General features: G+C 37.9%; 1 protein-coding gene across 5 annotated transcripts in view; it reads left to right on the forward strand.

The window, feature by feature from the left end:
- Positions 1–1,591, forward strand: part of CEP128 (centrosomal protein 128) — a 393,596-nt gene extending 392,005 nt beyond the window's left edge. For all 5 annotated transcript variants that reach the window (XM_027572708.2, XM_027572711.2, XM_027572710.2 and 2 more), the window contains one exon: positions 469–1,591. In XM_027572708.2, coding sequence (XP_027428509.2) covers positions 469–596 — 128 coding nt within the window. In that variant the 3' untranslated portion in view covers positions 597–1,591. The remainder of the gene's footprint in view (positions 1–468) is intronic.
- The last annotated feature ends 12,923 nt before the right edge of the window (positions 1,592–14,514 follow it).

The raw sequence follows: 14,514 nt of genomic DNA on the forward strand, positions 1-14,514 counted from the left end.
GTAAGGGATGGGCAAGCATCAGAGATTAGATATCAGGCAGGTGGATTTCCCGTAGGTAGTGGGACATGCCCATCCAGAACTCAGAAGACAGGTAAGTGGTTGTAGAAAGACCGTAAACCTAGATTCCGGATCTAGTCTCAGTTTGTGTAACAAAGAAGATTCTGTAAAAAGAAGGCCCTGAAGATTTCTCCCTCCAACACTGTGTGTGTGCTTTATATCATTGTATATTGACCAAACACACATCTTCTGCTCTGAGATACTCTTCAAATCCCTCTCAAATTAAATCCTATGAATAGATGTTTTCCAAAATACTGTAAATGTACTGCATTTATTCCTACATTGAAGGTCTGTTAGTCCATGTAAAGTTTACAGAAAACTAGGTTAGACACAGTGATTACTTGCAATTTTGTCAGCCCCGGGGGTTCTGTTCATCTCGGTTTATTTTTGTCTTTTCTCTCACCTTGCCAGCACTTACCAAAAGAGCAGTTACTTCAGATTCACCTTCAATCAAGGAAGATGCCACAAGTTTACCAACGGATGGAACAGGTCCACCGTCTAAGAAAGAGGACTCTGAAAGCAAAAAAAGCAAAATGTAATTCTTTGCTTTCCATGAGTGTTTTACAAATGACAGCGTATCTGTCCCTGTTGCAGTTTGGCCCAGATTATTGTGCAGACGTATCTGCAGCTTCTGCTCTTCAGCATTGCCAAACACTGACTGAAAGAACAATGTATTTGGTCTTTGGGAATGGTAGAAGTTAAATCAATCCCGGTAATATCAGCTCACAAATGGCAACTTATACCAGTAGAGAAAGAGAGATACTTTTCACTTTGCATTTTCATTCTTCAGGTGTGGTCAGTCACATTTTTCCAAACAAAATTTGGATTTGTAATTGGGAGGTTTTTTTACAAATGACTGGCTAAAAAGGAGGGAATCGAGTTCCCCTTGAGGCAGAAGTTGCCAGCACTTTAGATTCAGGGAGTGTTTATATACATTGATTTTCTAAAAAAGCTTTCTCCCTAATAAATTCTCACATGCTATAACATGTCATGGAGATATGCATATATAATATTAAACAGTCCACTTTTTAAACGCTCAGGATTGTTACATCCATCATCTCAGCAGTCTGTTACTACATGCAGTATCTTAAAATTTTATTTCCAATCATCCATTTTTAAAAGCAATAAAGAATTTACAAGTGATACCTGAATTGTAGAACACTGTAAAGAATTCATAGCACAATTTATTTATTTATCTTTTTGTGGCCAAATATCTCACTTCAATCACTTCAGTCGTATTCTGGACCGTCTTTCAGTTTACTCTGACCAAATGCACAGTTGCCAAACTCCTGTGTCATGAGATTTGCTCTGCAAGAGTTCTCGTATAATCTGGCGCTGTATACTTTCTGTATCTCAGCCTTTCTCAACATCAAAGTGTTTTTAAGAACTTCTGCTTTTTACATGCTAATCTACCAGTGGAGAAAGATTTCTATTAAATGCTAACTAAGAATAAAACATCCAGGAACTGAATCCCACTGGGCCATTAGGGAATGTTCTTCAGAGGGACAAGGGCAATAAAGCAATACCTTCCTAAATACCTTTTGTGTTTGTTAAAGTATACTTGCTTGTTAGATTTCTCACATGCTGTAAAGATGCTTCTATTTCCACAACCGTATGTTTTACTCACTTACTATACTTGAATGTCCAGAAGAAACGGCACTCTTTGTCTCTGAACTTGAATGCCAGTGCTTACTGCAGAAGACAGAGATCTTTGATCTCAAAAAATTACCTAACAGTCTACATAACCTCTGAGAGGACAGCCATGCATTTTATCATTTATCCATTACCGAAATCTTTTATTGAGTTCCTACTAGGAGCCAGTAGTTGTGCTAAGAAGGAAAACAGAGACACAAAACCAGCTGTGCATGACCCATAGTTTGTTTGGCATTAGAGATTCCATGGAAAAAGGAGTGATGTGTTCAGGCTAGCTGGAGAAATTCTGCATTAGACAACATTAAACAAGTTTGGTTTTGTTTTGTCTAACCTCAGGACTTCAAGCCGTTAATGTGCTAATGAGCACTGTGGGGTTCAGTGGGAGTAACCCTTTTTGAAGGAGTGGTTCCCAGTCTCCGTACTTCTCAGAACCTCTGTCACACTGGAGTAATATGGGGGGTAGTGAGAAATTAGGTCAGTATTTTTATTGATGTTTTAACCAACACTATACTGTTTTATCTCCTTGGATCAAAATGACTAACTGGGGAGAAAATAAGGGAGAATAGTAACAGGTTTTATTTAAATCCTACGGATAAAAGTTAGTTAAAAAGCTTTTCCCTTGATGTGTCAGGAGGAACACCATGCAGTCCATTCTTTTCATTAGGGACTGATTTAAACTACTGTTCACACATTATGGCCATTAAAAAAAAAAAAAATTACATCAGGCCAGTTAGGCCTGAAAGTTGAAGGTAACACAGATTATTTACCTGGCAAATCCTTGAAAACATATTAGCTGATGATTTTATAACAGAATGGAGAGGGATCTCATGAAAGACCTTTTTTAATCTGAAAAAATAAAAGCCATTATATCATATTATTGAAGGCCCTGTGCTACTGTTGGATGAATGAAGGTGTCTGACTTTAAATACGGAACACACAAGAACTTCAAAGGCAAAGTCAACTTTTTGTGAGCAACAATTTTGTCAAAATTCCTTGGTCCTCTGTTTATATGGAATTAAATCCAAGGACCTGTCTTTTCTGAGGATTTTTCCTATCTCTTGCAGTCACCGTAAGCTCAAGTTGGAAATCAAAAGGGATGCTAAGGAAACACTAATAGCTTGATTTGTACATTTCAAAGCCAGCAGCTGTTTTTCCTTTACTCACCCCTTCGGCAGGATAACTTGTGATATCAGCCCCATTTGAGTTGTGCCTGATCAGCCATATTGCTTATAGTAATGGGACATTGGAAGGGATTAACCTTATTCTTGCAGTGAGCCTGGTCCAAGACTTAATTTGAGGATTGACCTTTTTGGTTTAATAATTTTGATTCTTCTGGCCATCTTTCTCCCTAAACACACTAAACTTCCACTGAAGTTACTGAAGGCCACAGAGGGGAGAAACGCAGCTGGGAGGAATCTGGCTGGATGTTCTTCCCATTGGCTAACATTATTATTTCCTTGACTAGTGTCTGATTTAAAGGCCGGAAACCAGTTGGTTGTATAATATCTTATGCATCCAGTTTCCCAGAATCACCAGCTTTTCTTATTGTTATAATTTACATATTTGTACTAATAAAAGAGATAAAATCTATAGCTTAACAAAACAGTACATATAAGGCACTTGGATTTAAAGGTTATGTGGGTTAAAAGTGCCTACCTGCTTAGCTAAGAAAACAAGCCTATTTTTTTTTTCCATTTTTATCCCTTCGAGTAAGGTAAATGCATTTTCGATTTTGAGGCTCTGGTCAATGGTATATATGGTGTATTTAGAGTCACAGTAACTGTTATTTTTTCTTTATATTGAATCTTACAGTTAAATAGGAAATAGTTTTTAAATGGGACCCAATTCTTACATATAATTAGGTGGTATATTTACTTAGCAAACCCTTTTTTAGAAGGATTTAGGAATCTCAAACTGTTCTCAGGATTTGTACTATAAACCCAACTCCATAGCCATATAATAGCCAAGAAGAGGAATAATCACTGAGTAAATTATTCCTTTTCTGAGATTCTTACATCCCTCTCCTCAAACTATCCCAGTATTTCCTCTCAATTTAATTTTAAGAAGAAAGAAAGAAAATTTGTGATTTTCATGGCCTTCAAATGAGGAAGCTGCCCTCATGAAGGCATCTGGTTTTCTTGGATCAAAACTAAACCATGAACCGTAAGCTGGAAAGTAAATTTGGGAAAGTTTGTATATAAAGGCATTTCATGCACCAAAGTATGATATAAAAATAGTTACATCTTTCAACTTTTAAGTTCTCAAATGTTTAGCAATAAAAACATCAGCTTATCCCTATTTGAGAAAAGAAATTTAAACCATGAAAGATTCCATTTAGTTCCATTTCCGTACAAAACACGACACATCTAATTTAAGGCTAGGAGAAATGCTTACATCTAGAAACAGAACTTTAGATTCCAAGCCCCCAAACAAACTTCAGAGAAGTCTCCCTTGCTTTTGATTAGTAACAAAGTAAACCAATTTTTCTGCTCTGGTGAGACCAGGCAGACAGACCTTCAAGTTCTAACCTCATCTGCCCCCAGCTTAGCGTCTCCTGCTTTATCCACACCTGGGCCCACATCCTCTCTAAATCCAAACCCCACTCAGGTCACTCAAAGAGTTCACTAGATCAGCCCCAACCATTTACCTCTGAAGTCTAATAACTACGACCTACAGTGAGGGGGGCAGACTGTCAGAGGCTTGTAGCACTTGCCTGTCTTTCGGGGCCGGCCACTTGCAAAAGGATTTAAATGGCAAGTGTCTTTGCCCATGGCTGAAAGCCTAGGAATATTTCTGTGGCTGGGTATCTTCTGTAACACAGTTTGACTCTGACATGGTACAAAGCCATGTGACAGTTGTGGATGAGAACTTGTTGCCTCGCTCTCTGCAGGAAAATACTGAATTTCTAAACATAGCAGCGTGTTAGTTCCCTTTCAGGAGGATAGTCAAAACAATATGTAATCCGATGAATGACCTCCACCTTTCAAAAGGTAGAGTCTTGTACCAGTGAGCACAGAGACGGGAACATGAAAAAAAAAAAAAAAAGGTACCATACTCAAAAAAGCCACACCACACCCCTCGCCCGTAATTCAAACAATAACTTATGTTTTAAGTCACACAGTTGCCATTCCAGAATGAATGCCCTGTCTTTCTCAGACTGGCAGATGCTGGACATTCATGCCCATTCTGTCATCACTCCATAGATCCCCACGACTTGACATCCTTTCATACATTATTCTTTTGTAAAGCATTTCGACTAACATTATTTAAATTAAAAAAAAGTTAAACTTACCCTTAAATATTGGAGCTCTGTGTCAGTTGTATACTCGACGGGAAATAAAAGATCGGAATACTGGCTTGAAGCAATATTTTCTAAACAAAATTAGTGGATATTAACCTACCAACAGTTCAGATGTTATAATTTAAAAGTAAGAAAAGATCTTATTTTGAGGGAAAGGAGGATTAGATTATATGCTCATTAGTCACTAATGGACGGTCTCCTTTTATTCTCATTTAATATTTTAAAAGGTCTTTTTTTTTTTAAAGGACAAGTCTAAATGTTACAGTATCAGGTTTTCTATCAAATTACAGTTTCCTTTTGTTTTTGCTTTTCTTACAAATTTTTCAATGTAGAGTCAGGTGTATTTCTGAAGCCACTGGGAGTTCAAATGATTTTTTAAAACACTTGGCCAACAAGGTGAACATCTGTACTTTGAGATAGTGCATCTCCCTTTGTTCTTGACATACTCTATTTCAGTTAGAAATATTTCCTCCAAGTGTCTCTCTCTCTCTGTCTCTCTCTCTGTCATTCTCTCATTTCTTTCTCTGCGATCCATAGTAATTTCCTCAAGGATCTTGGTAAGCAGCTTTATATCCTTCACTTGGGCCAGCCTGTGGACCAGAGTCATTCCTGCTTGTGCTGTGCCTACATTTCAAGACATCAGAATAAATGGCAACCATAAGAGTTAGTGAGATGAGTAATTGATTGATTTTTTTTTTCCTAGTGATGTAGGCTGGTCTGTTCACCAGGGGTGAAATCCTCCTTTCGGTAAAACAAGATTGTTTCTCTTCACCCTGTGTGATGATTCACAGCTGTTTTTTAGAGCAGTATTTATATGTACTGTATCTATCAGGAGAACCTATTTATGTCACCTTTTTACCTGAAAGCCAAAAGAGCAATTCCCAAAATGTGTGTCACGTTGCACACAAGATTTAAACTTTGTTTCTAATATATCCCCTCTACAAGGTGGTGGTGGTTTTTTTCCCCAGCTCTTGAAGCCAACCATTATCAGATCATACTGCATAACTCGTATCCAGTGTTATCCCCAGGGTAGTGGTAATGCTAGTTTAAATTTTGTTTGTCCATTATTGCTGAGCACTTAGCTGGAGAAGGGAATGAAGGATGGCAGGAGTTCTGTAAAATGATATGAGCACAGAGGAAGCTGGGTTGCCTTCAACAACACACATTTTAAACTATTTACTTGAAAGAAAAAAACTGCGGTAGCACTGCATCCTTTATCTGATGCAGGGTCCTGGAAAGCGGCGTCGTGAGAAGTGCTGTGAACTTGCACACTGTTGAGTCCTCTTTCTGATGCAAGGCGCACTAATCTTTAATGTTCTTTGTGGACTGCTCCCTGGCAGTTTGGATCCAGGTGGAAAGTGGCCTCCTTTCAGATGCTTTTCAGTCTGAGTGCCCTGTGCTTGTCTGTCATTTTGGATTTCCATTTTATTTATGCTATCATTAAGCCCACCGTGAGTGAAGATACAGGCTTGATTGATGGCTTAGCATTTTTGAAAAACTTCCCATCATTCTGAACCTCAAGCTGTCAGTTACCAGAAGTCAGGCAGCCATGGCAGTAAAGCCATCTGATATGGTGGCTTTGGGAGGTTGGGCAGTTTAGAAGAAATTTGGAGAAACCTAGGGAGTTTTGCCTTTTTTTTTTTTTTATTCTGAGCTGAATAAAATAGATGCATCGGTTCTAATGAGGCACTTCCTGCCCAGAGTCACTGGGAGAGCAGCCTCTCAACAGCTGCAAGCTTGAGAGACCTCATGCTGCTGGCCAAGGTTCATTCTGTGCTTTGACTAAGACCACAGCCAATAAAGCCAATGTGTACCGTGGAAAGAGTTTCCCATTTTTTCCATTGGAGAAGTCTTTTGTGAGGTTACTTTGACTGTTGCAAATTAACGGTGGTGGTCATTGCTCATTTTTTAATTTTAACTGCATGTAAACTTACTGATTAGATTCCATTGAGAACAAGTCATAGTTTTCTGTAAGATACGTATCCTTTCGTCCAGTATTCCTTAAACTCCCAGTTCTCAAAGTGTGGTTCCCAGCCCAGCAGCGGCAGCAGCACCTGAGAGCTAGTTAACTACAAATTCTCAGGTCACCCCTAGACCTAGTGATTCAGAAACTCTGGGGGCAGGACCAGCAATGTGTTGTAACAAGTCTTCCAGGGGATTCTGATGAATGCTCAAGTTCAAGAGCCATGCCTTAAAGGTTCATCTGATTATAGCTGCCTTTGAGCTTTAGTTCCTATCCCCAAACAAAACAAGAATGTGGTTTCTTTTGCACATGATATACAAGGGTACCCTTTTCAAATTTGGTTTCCAGTATTCTGTATTCTCCCAGGTGTCTAAGCTATGACTCCAGTCCTCTGGGTCACCCAGGTGGAGGGCTTAAAGCAGCTTCCAAAGATGCTTGATTTACCACTCGAGGTTACTTCCCCACCCGCTCTGCCTGGCTGACTTCTATTAACCAGAACTCTTCGCCCATTTATCAGGATCATCACGGCGGCATCCAAGTAAATCAGGGCCTATAGGTGTACACCTCTCTCTGGCTTGGAGTGTAGAGCAGATATTTGATTATCAAAACGGTGTGAACTTCTTCAGAGTTGAGTTCCGATCTTGCTTTTCCTTTCTCCCATGTGCTCGGAAGGAGCCTGATTTGGGACATTGGCTCTGTGTTCTCATTTCACGTGCAGTTTCGTTTTGTCCTATCTATACCAGCAGCACATAGTCATCTATGCTGTGTTTCAGAGTAACATCTCCAGACTCTGACACTGTCAACTTAAGAAAGATTTTGGTTTGATGACCACTGAACAGTTAAATCTCATCCACCTTTCCCTCACAGCAGTCAGGGATTTATTGCATCATTCCATCTCTTTGTCCTTGGAAGACTGATGATTAATGGCCATATATAATTTGTCTTGGCCTTTTATCTTACATGTTGTACCTCTCCCCCCATTATATGTGACTGAGAATTTGAAATATTTGTTTGAAATTAAGTTGCTTCCACTTCTCGTTTGTTTAGGAATGGACTAAATCGAAATCTACACAGAATTCTCCAATTCTAAAGTATCTTAACTAAATCTTTTCAAGAACTTCTCTCAGTTTCTGAACAATTGATTTAAATATTAGACTATGTCATACATTAAAGTAAGTGTGTTTTTCTGGAAGGATGCTTATTTATTGAGCAACTACAGTAATGTGATAGACCCCATTTAGAGTCTTTGTTAAGCACCCCCCCCCCCGCCCGCCCCAGCCAATTGCAGCCCATTACAGCAATTGAAATGTACAATCCTTACATAAATAGCAATGTCAAGTGAATTGAGCAAACAGCTTAACCCTTCAAACTGTGTTTAAAATAACCTCAGTTATTTTATGCTTTGGGATTTGTACCAACTAGTTATATAAATAATTTAAAAACAAAAAAAGCCTACATAAGTATACAAATGCAGTTTATTACACCTTTTGTGATCTGCTTTAGAAAAATTTTCCACTGTTGAACAGGGACTATGCCAACCACATACTTACATTCATAAGTTACTTTGCACTGGTGACCTTCCACCCAAGAAATTATTTCCATTAATTCAAATGTCTATCCAAAAGTCTTCTCTATTTATCACCGGTCTTAATCTTGTAATTTTTAAGAATTTAAACATAATTTCTTTATTTGATGCACTGATAAATTTGATTAGCTGGACGTATACATTTAAATATACAAATACTTCAAAATTCCTACTCACCAATTATAATAGTTAATAACACACCATTTGAAATTGATGACAACTAAACCTACATACTAACCCAGACTTGCCTATGCTGAACTTTCATTACCCATCAACATTTTGCTATTTATTGCTCTTCTCAGAAATGGGAATGAAATTGAACTTTTAAGAAGTAGGTAAAAAGTTATATGTATTTAGATGATATCAAATAATACAGGAAGACAGCCAAGACCCTTACATTATCCTTGATCTCTTTAGAGTGTAAGCACTAAAGGTGAAGGGTCAGTTTGGACAGAGCCATACAACCCCAGAATGATCCTTCTTGTTTTAATATTTTGCTTTTGGGCAACCTTTACTTTCCAGAAACAAGGATCTTATATATACATAAAAATTTACCATTTGTTGGGTGCTACATGAAGATGAGATCAGATTCTCAAAACCGTTACCGAAGATGGGCTGAGCTTCTCGTAGACAGATCTCATGTGAGAACAATCCCATTCTGGAGCCACTGAGATCCAGATGTCCAACTGAACAGCTGCCATGCTCTGTCTGCAGTAACCTCGAGATCACTGTTTTTGAGTTGTGACCATATGTGTTATGCATTTCTTATCCTGACGCCCATGATTGAGGTCAGATGTTCTCTACCCTTAATTTTACCCTTTGGGACTCTTTATATTTCTCAGTGGGATGTACAGTCACAGACACTGGTACCACAGAGCAGCTAGAATAAAACTTTCCCATGCCGTGTTCATACAAGTAGATGTTCAGCCTATATTTTCATTACCCTTAAATATTTAGTGTTTATTGCTCTTCTCAGAGAGTGATTACAAATGAACTGGAAACAAAATAGGCATATACAGAAGAGTAAGTTAACATCTTCCAGGGCCTCTAACCTCCCCGCTCCACACCCCAAGTTGCAGGTTGAAAGCATAGATGCAAAAGGAATCTTGTTTTGTCCTTCCTCATGTGCAATCAACTTACCAACTTTACTAATGTTACTTTAACTGAAGCTCATCAAAGTGGCAACTACCTGACAAATCCATGCTTATTTTGATACTGATCTCAACACCACAACTTTATACAATTGCTTGATTGATTTTACAAAGGCAACATTGTCTTTTACCAATAGAATAATTACTTACCTTTTGCTGGTAGCATCAGGAGAGCGAATTCCCAAGTTACCCATAACTTGTGGGAAGAGCCATTTGGAAATGTTTGGAATCCAGGTAGGATCTGGGAAGATCAGACCAAAGTAAATCACCACTTTAATATTGGCAGTTCATTTTTCTAATTATTAGACAAAGGTCTGCCTAGCATCCAAAAAAGTATATGTGATTGGAACCAAGGTTTAGTTTTTTTGTTATTTTGATATCATCATAGATTGAACATCTTGATTCTTTAAATCCATATGGATCCAGAATCAGAATCTTGGAAAGCTATATAGAAAATTGTCCAATCAACCAGTGGTACCCAGAAAGCATCTTTATTTTATGTATTATGTATAAATGCTATCAATATAATTATATTTCTAAATTGCAAGATGCCTTACTAGGTAGTAAGCTCTTTGAAAAAAGGCACTGTGTTTTGCCTAGCATAGGAGCTAACATAGTGCAAGTGTTCAAAATGTATTCACCAACTGAACTAACCACTCTACACTCCCCATCATCTTTCTCTACACTAAGCAAAAGGTGTTTATTAACATCTTGATAGCCAGATTTGCAATGTCTTTCAGCACTTAAAAAACCAGTTGCCTGATTGTATTCATGAAAATTCAAATCATGGTGTTGTTCTTGGAATTTCTGCCTAAGGGTTTCAACCATGCTTTCAGTGCTTTGAATGGCATGAAAACCACACTGATCAGATAACCTCCGTATGTCACCAATATTAGTGACTAATTTACTGAGCATGAAATGTGCTGATTTCCCATAATGGATATCAGTAAAGTATCTGTGTTATCATTGCGTGCACCATCTCCCTTGTGTTTGTGTAAGTGTGCTATTGAGGACCGAGAATGTGTTGGCCATCATATTTGTGGAGTTTTATAGAGATTCCTGTCATCACCACATAGTTCACCAGGACTTTTCCACCAGATGGTTTATATGGAACAAAATCCCTGAGATTGTGATGTTGGTCCCTTAAATCCCAAAGTGATTTTATAACATAGAATTTTACGGAAATAGACACATATGATGAATGAACATCAGTTGCTCCATCATTGTTGACTTTTCAATATCGTCTTCACAGAGTGGGGCTTCGCCCTTTATACAATATGGCAAGTAAATCTTTGCTGGACCCTGTAGGTCTGACAATATCCAGCTAACTTGTGGCTTATTGTGGTTTCCCTGCCTATTCAGTCCCACCAGCATTCCTTTATTTCTGGACATTTGGCCTGAGAAACTTGCTTAGTTCGTATGCCAGTTTCTTGTCAGTTGGCAATTTATTTGCTGACTTGGGCTAAGTGTCTGCTATAAAAACCACTTAGAATTGTGTACTTCCATCCTTTTTTGTCTTTACCTTTACTTTAGTACTTCCTTTCCACATTGCCATTGCAACCCTTTCTATGAAAATGATGTTTGGCACATTTTGAAGTTTAGGTAGAAAAGTTTGAGATTCCCAAGATCTAGCATCTTTAGTTGTTCTGTTATGTTTATAATAAGGCAATTTTTCTGGGGTGCCTGGGTGGCTCAGTCGGTTAAGTGTCTGCCTTCAGCTCAGATCATGATCTTTGGGTTCTGGAATCAAGCCTCGAGTTGGGCTCCCTGCTCAGTGGGGAGCCTGCTTCTCCCCCTCCCTCTGTCCCTCCCCCTGCTTGTGCTTTCTCCCTCCTGCTCTCTCTCTCTCAAATAAATAAAATCTTTTATAAAAATAATGCAATATTTCTGAAGCAGTGGATAATGTGCTTTTCACATTATAACTGTCTTTTATAACTCACATTAACAAAGCTTCCTAGGCTCCATGATAAAGGTTTGTACTATGATATAGCTAGATGGTACAGTTTTTTTTTAGTATACGTACCTTAATACCACCTCATCCATGGCAGCCAGATAAGAAATAGTGCTGTTAATGATAAATTTCTGGTGTAAGCACAATGAAAGAAATTTTAAGCCTTTGGACTTCACAATACTGATGCTGGTATAACTAAGAAAATGCATATCATGCTGCGTGGTTCTAAACAACACACACTGGAATAGTCAAGAGCCATCTCCTTCTACCTCCATAAAAGGACATCAGTAGTAGCTGACATATCTCAGCGTCTAGTGTCCTGAAGCCATCTACTATACTGAACATAGGAAAAGGCACCACCAATCAATGACTATCAAAAACCCACCTCTCTAATGAGTGCTATGAAATACACAAGGAAAGTAGGATTCCTGCTATTATTGTTATTTGGTACTCTAAATATTTGTTGAATGAATGTAATCTAACAAAAAAAAAAAGTCTAAAATCCCTTTAATTCCTCTCTGCATGAAGAAAAACACCACCTTCTTTTTAAAAGGCTGTTTTCCCCCCGAGACAGTATTTAGATTTTGTTCTCATTTGACAGCATACAGCAGTACCAGAATTTTGGTCAGGTTTTAAAAATAGAAGCTCCTAGAGATGAACTCTTGTTTTCTACTAGAGAATATTATTATTTATTGTATCTTCCCAAAGAATTTTAAGAATCATCTTAATATTCTTTTTAGGTTTAGATGCTAAAGTAGGAATTGGAATATTTAAAATGAACTAGAATTTACATGCATCTAAATGGATACATTTGAAACTGTGGTGTCCCAGTTGGCTGTTCTACATGCTATAAGGGGAGGAGTGTTGGATCCAGGAGAATCCTGGCTGCTTATGCTGCTAATTACCTGTATGACATTGAGCCTATCATTTCATCTCTGAAGTCTCTTAACTGTTAACTGAGGAAGTTGGACTAAATGGTCTTCTAAGTGGCTTTCCATCTCTGACCATGTTTGAAGCTACGATTGAAATGTACGATGGATTTCTTCACGGGATTAAAAGTGGATAGTATGTAGTCTGAACATCTACCTCAAGGCTGAGTCTAAGATATACCAAACCATCTTTGATTTATAAACCTTATTTGTCAAATGATCTATTCATAATAACCATTTCATAAAATCACTTCCCTTGTATAACCCATCTTTGTCCTTTTCCTATATTGTTTTTGTTTTGTTTTGTTTTGTTTTTTGCTTAAAAGTGGTGTAGGATTAGAATCCCACCTCCACCACTAATTTACTAGCTGTATGATTTGAGGTAATTTACTGAGGAGTTCTGAGCTCATTGACCTCACCTGCACAATACAACTTATTGCATTGACTTTAAAAGAGCTGTTAAGAGACTTATAAGTAATGGCACATGAAAAGTGCCAAGCTCAGAACATGGCATGTGGTGGTTCTCTGTACATTTCTTTCTTTACTATCTAGGCCTGAGCCCCTTCATCCATACAAGTCTACACTGAACCCTGCGATGCTTGTCTCCATTGATTAACAGCAATGAATCACCCCAAATATAGAACGGTGACAAAGCTAATTATACTCTAGATAATACACTTATTCTGTTAGTTGGTATTAATTCACCAGCTATTTGCCGAGTGCCAGTTTATTTATATATATATATATATATAAAACATATATGTTATATACATGTTTGTAAATATTTTATATATAGTTTTATGTATTATGTATATAGTATACATATATATATGCATACATCACACAGTTGACCCTTGAACAACATGACTTTGAACACAGATCCACTTACCGTGGATTTTTTAAGTACAGTACAGTACTGTAAATGTACTTTCTCTTTCTCTTCCTTATGATTTTCTTAATAACATTTTCTTTCCTCCAGCTTACCTTAGTATAAGAATACAGTATATGAATTATATAACATACAAAATATGTGTTAATTGACTGTTTATATTATCAGGCTTACGGTCAACAGTAGGCTATTAGTATTTAAGTTTTGGGGGAGTCAGTAGTTAATATGCAGATTTTTGACTGAATGAGAGGTCAGGGCCCCAAGCCCCCATGTTGTTTAAGGTCAACTGTTGTTCAGAGGTCAAAGTACTCTATTGCTACAAGCATGTCTTCAAGTGTCTGAGAAAGAGATGTAGATACTTTATCCCTAACCCATACTGTGTACCAAATGCTGACACTCTTCTGAAGTACTTTGCATATTTTAACTTATTTAATCCTAACAACATCATGAGGTTGATAATCACCATTTTCATTCGAGACTATCTCAAATGAGGACACTGAGGCACAGAGAAGTAGAGTAACTTACTCAAGGTCGAGTATGGAGCCCACGTTTGAATGCAGAGAGTGGCTTCAGAGTTCAAGCGCTTTGTCACTCAGCCGCATATACAAATAGCCATTTAAAAATCATTTTAAAAATTCAGTAGCACCAAGGAGTTTCCTTCAGCAAGTCCTTTAAACAGCATTTCTAGGAGAGGAAGGACAGGCAACTGCTGTCAACCCCACTACATTGTTTAAATCTTACTGAGATTTGATGCATGAGGCTTTGAGACTTCCTGCAACCCATGAGGCAGGGCCAGGCAGGGGGGGAACAGGCAGGTGGGGTTAGAGACTAGAGGACTGGACACACATCATTTTCTGTCTTCACACTCTAGCCAGGGCCAAGGAAGTCTCTTTTTTTTTTAACTTAAATACTTTTAATTTTTAATTTAATTTAATTTTTTAATTTAAATACTTTTCTGCCCTAATAAATACAGAGTATACTCTAAAAAACAGCCTCTGCTAGTAAAAGTGGCTTTTGGTTCAGCAGGAAGAACCA

Source organism: Zalophus californianus, chromosome 6, assembly GCF_009762305.2.
Source record: "Zalophus californianus isolate mZalCal1 chromosome 6, mZalCal1.pri.v2, whole genome shotgun sequence".
Taxonomy (NCBI): Eukaryota; Metazoa; Chordata; class Mammalia; order Carnivora; family Otariidae; genus Zalophus; species Zalophus californianus.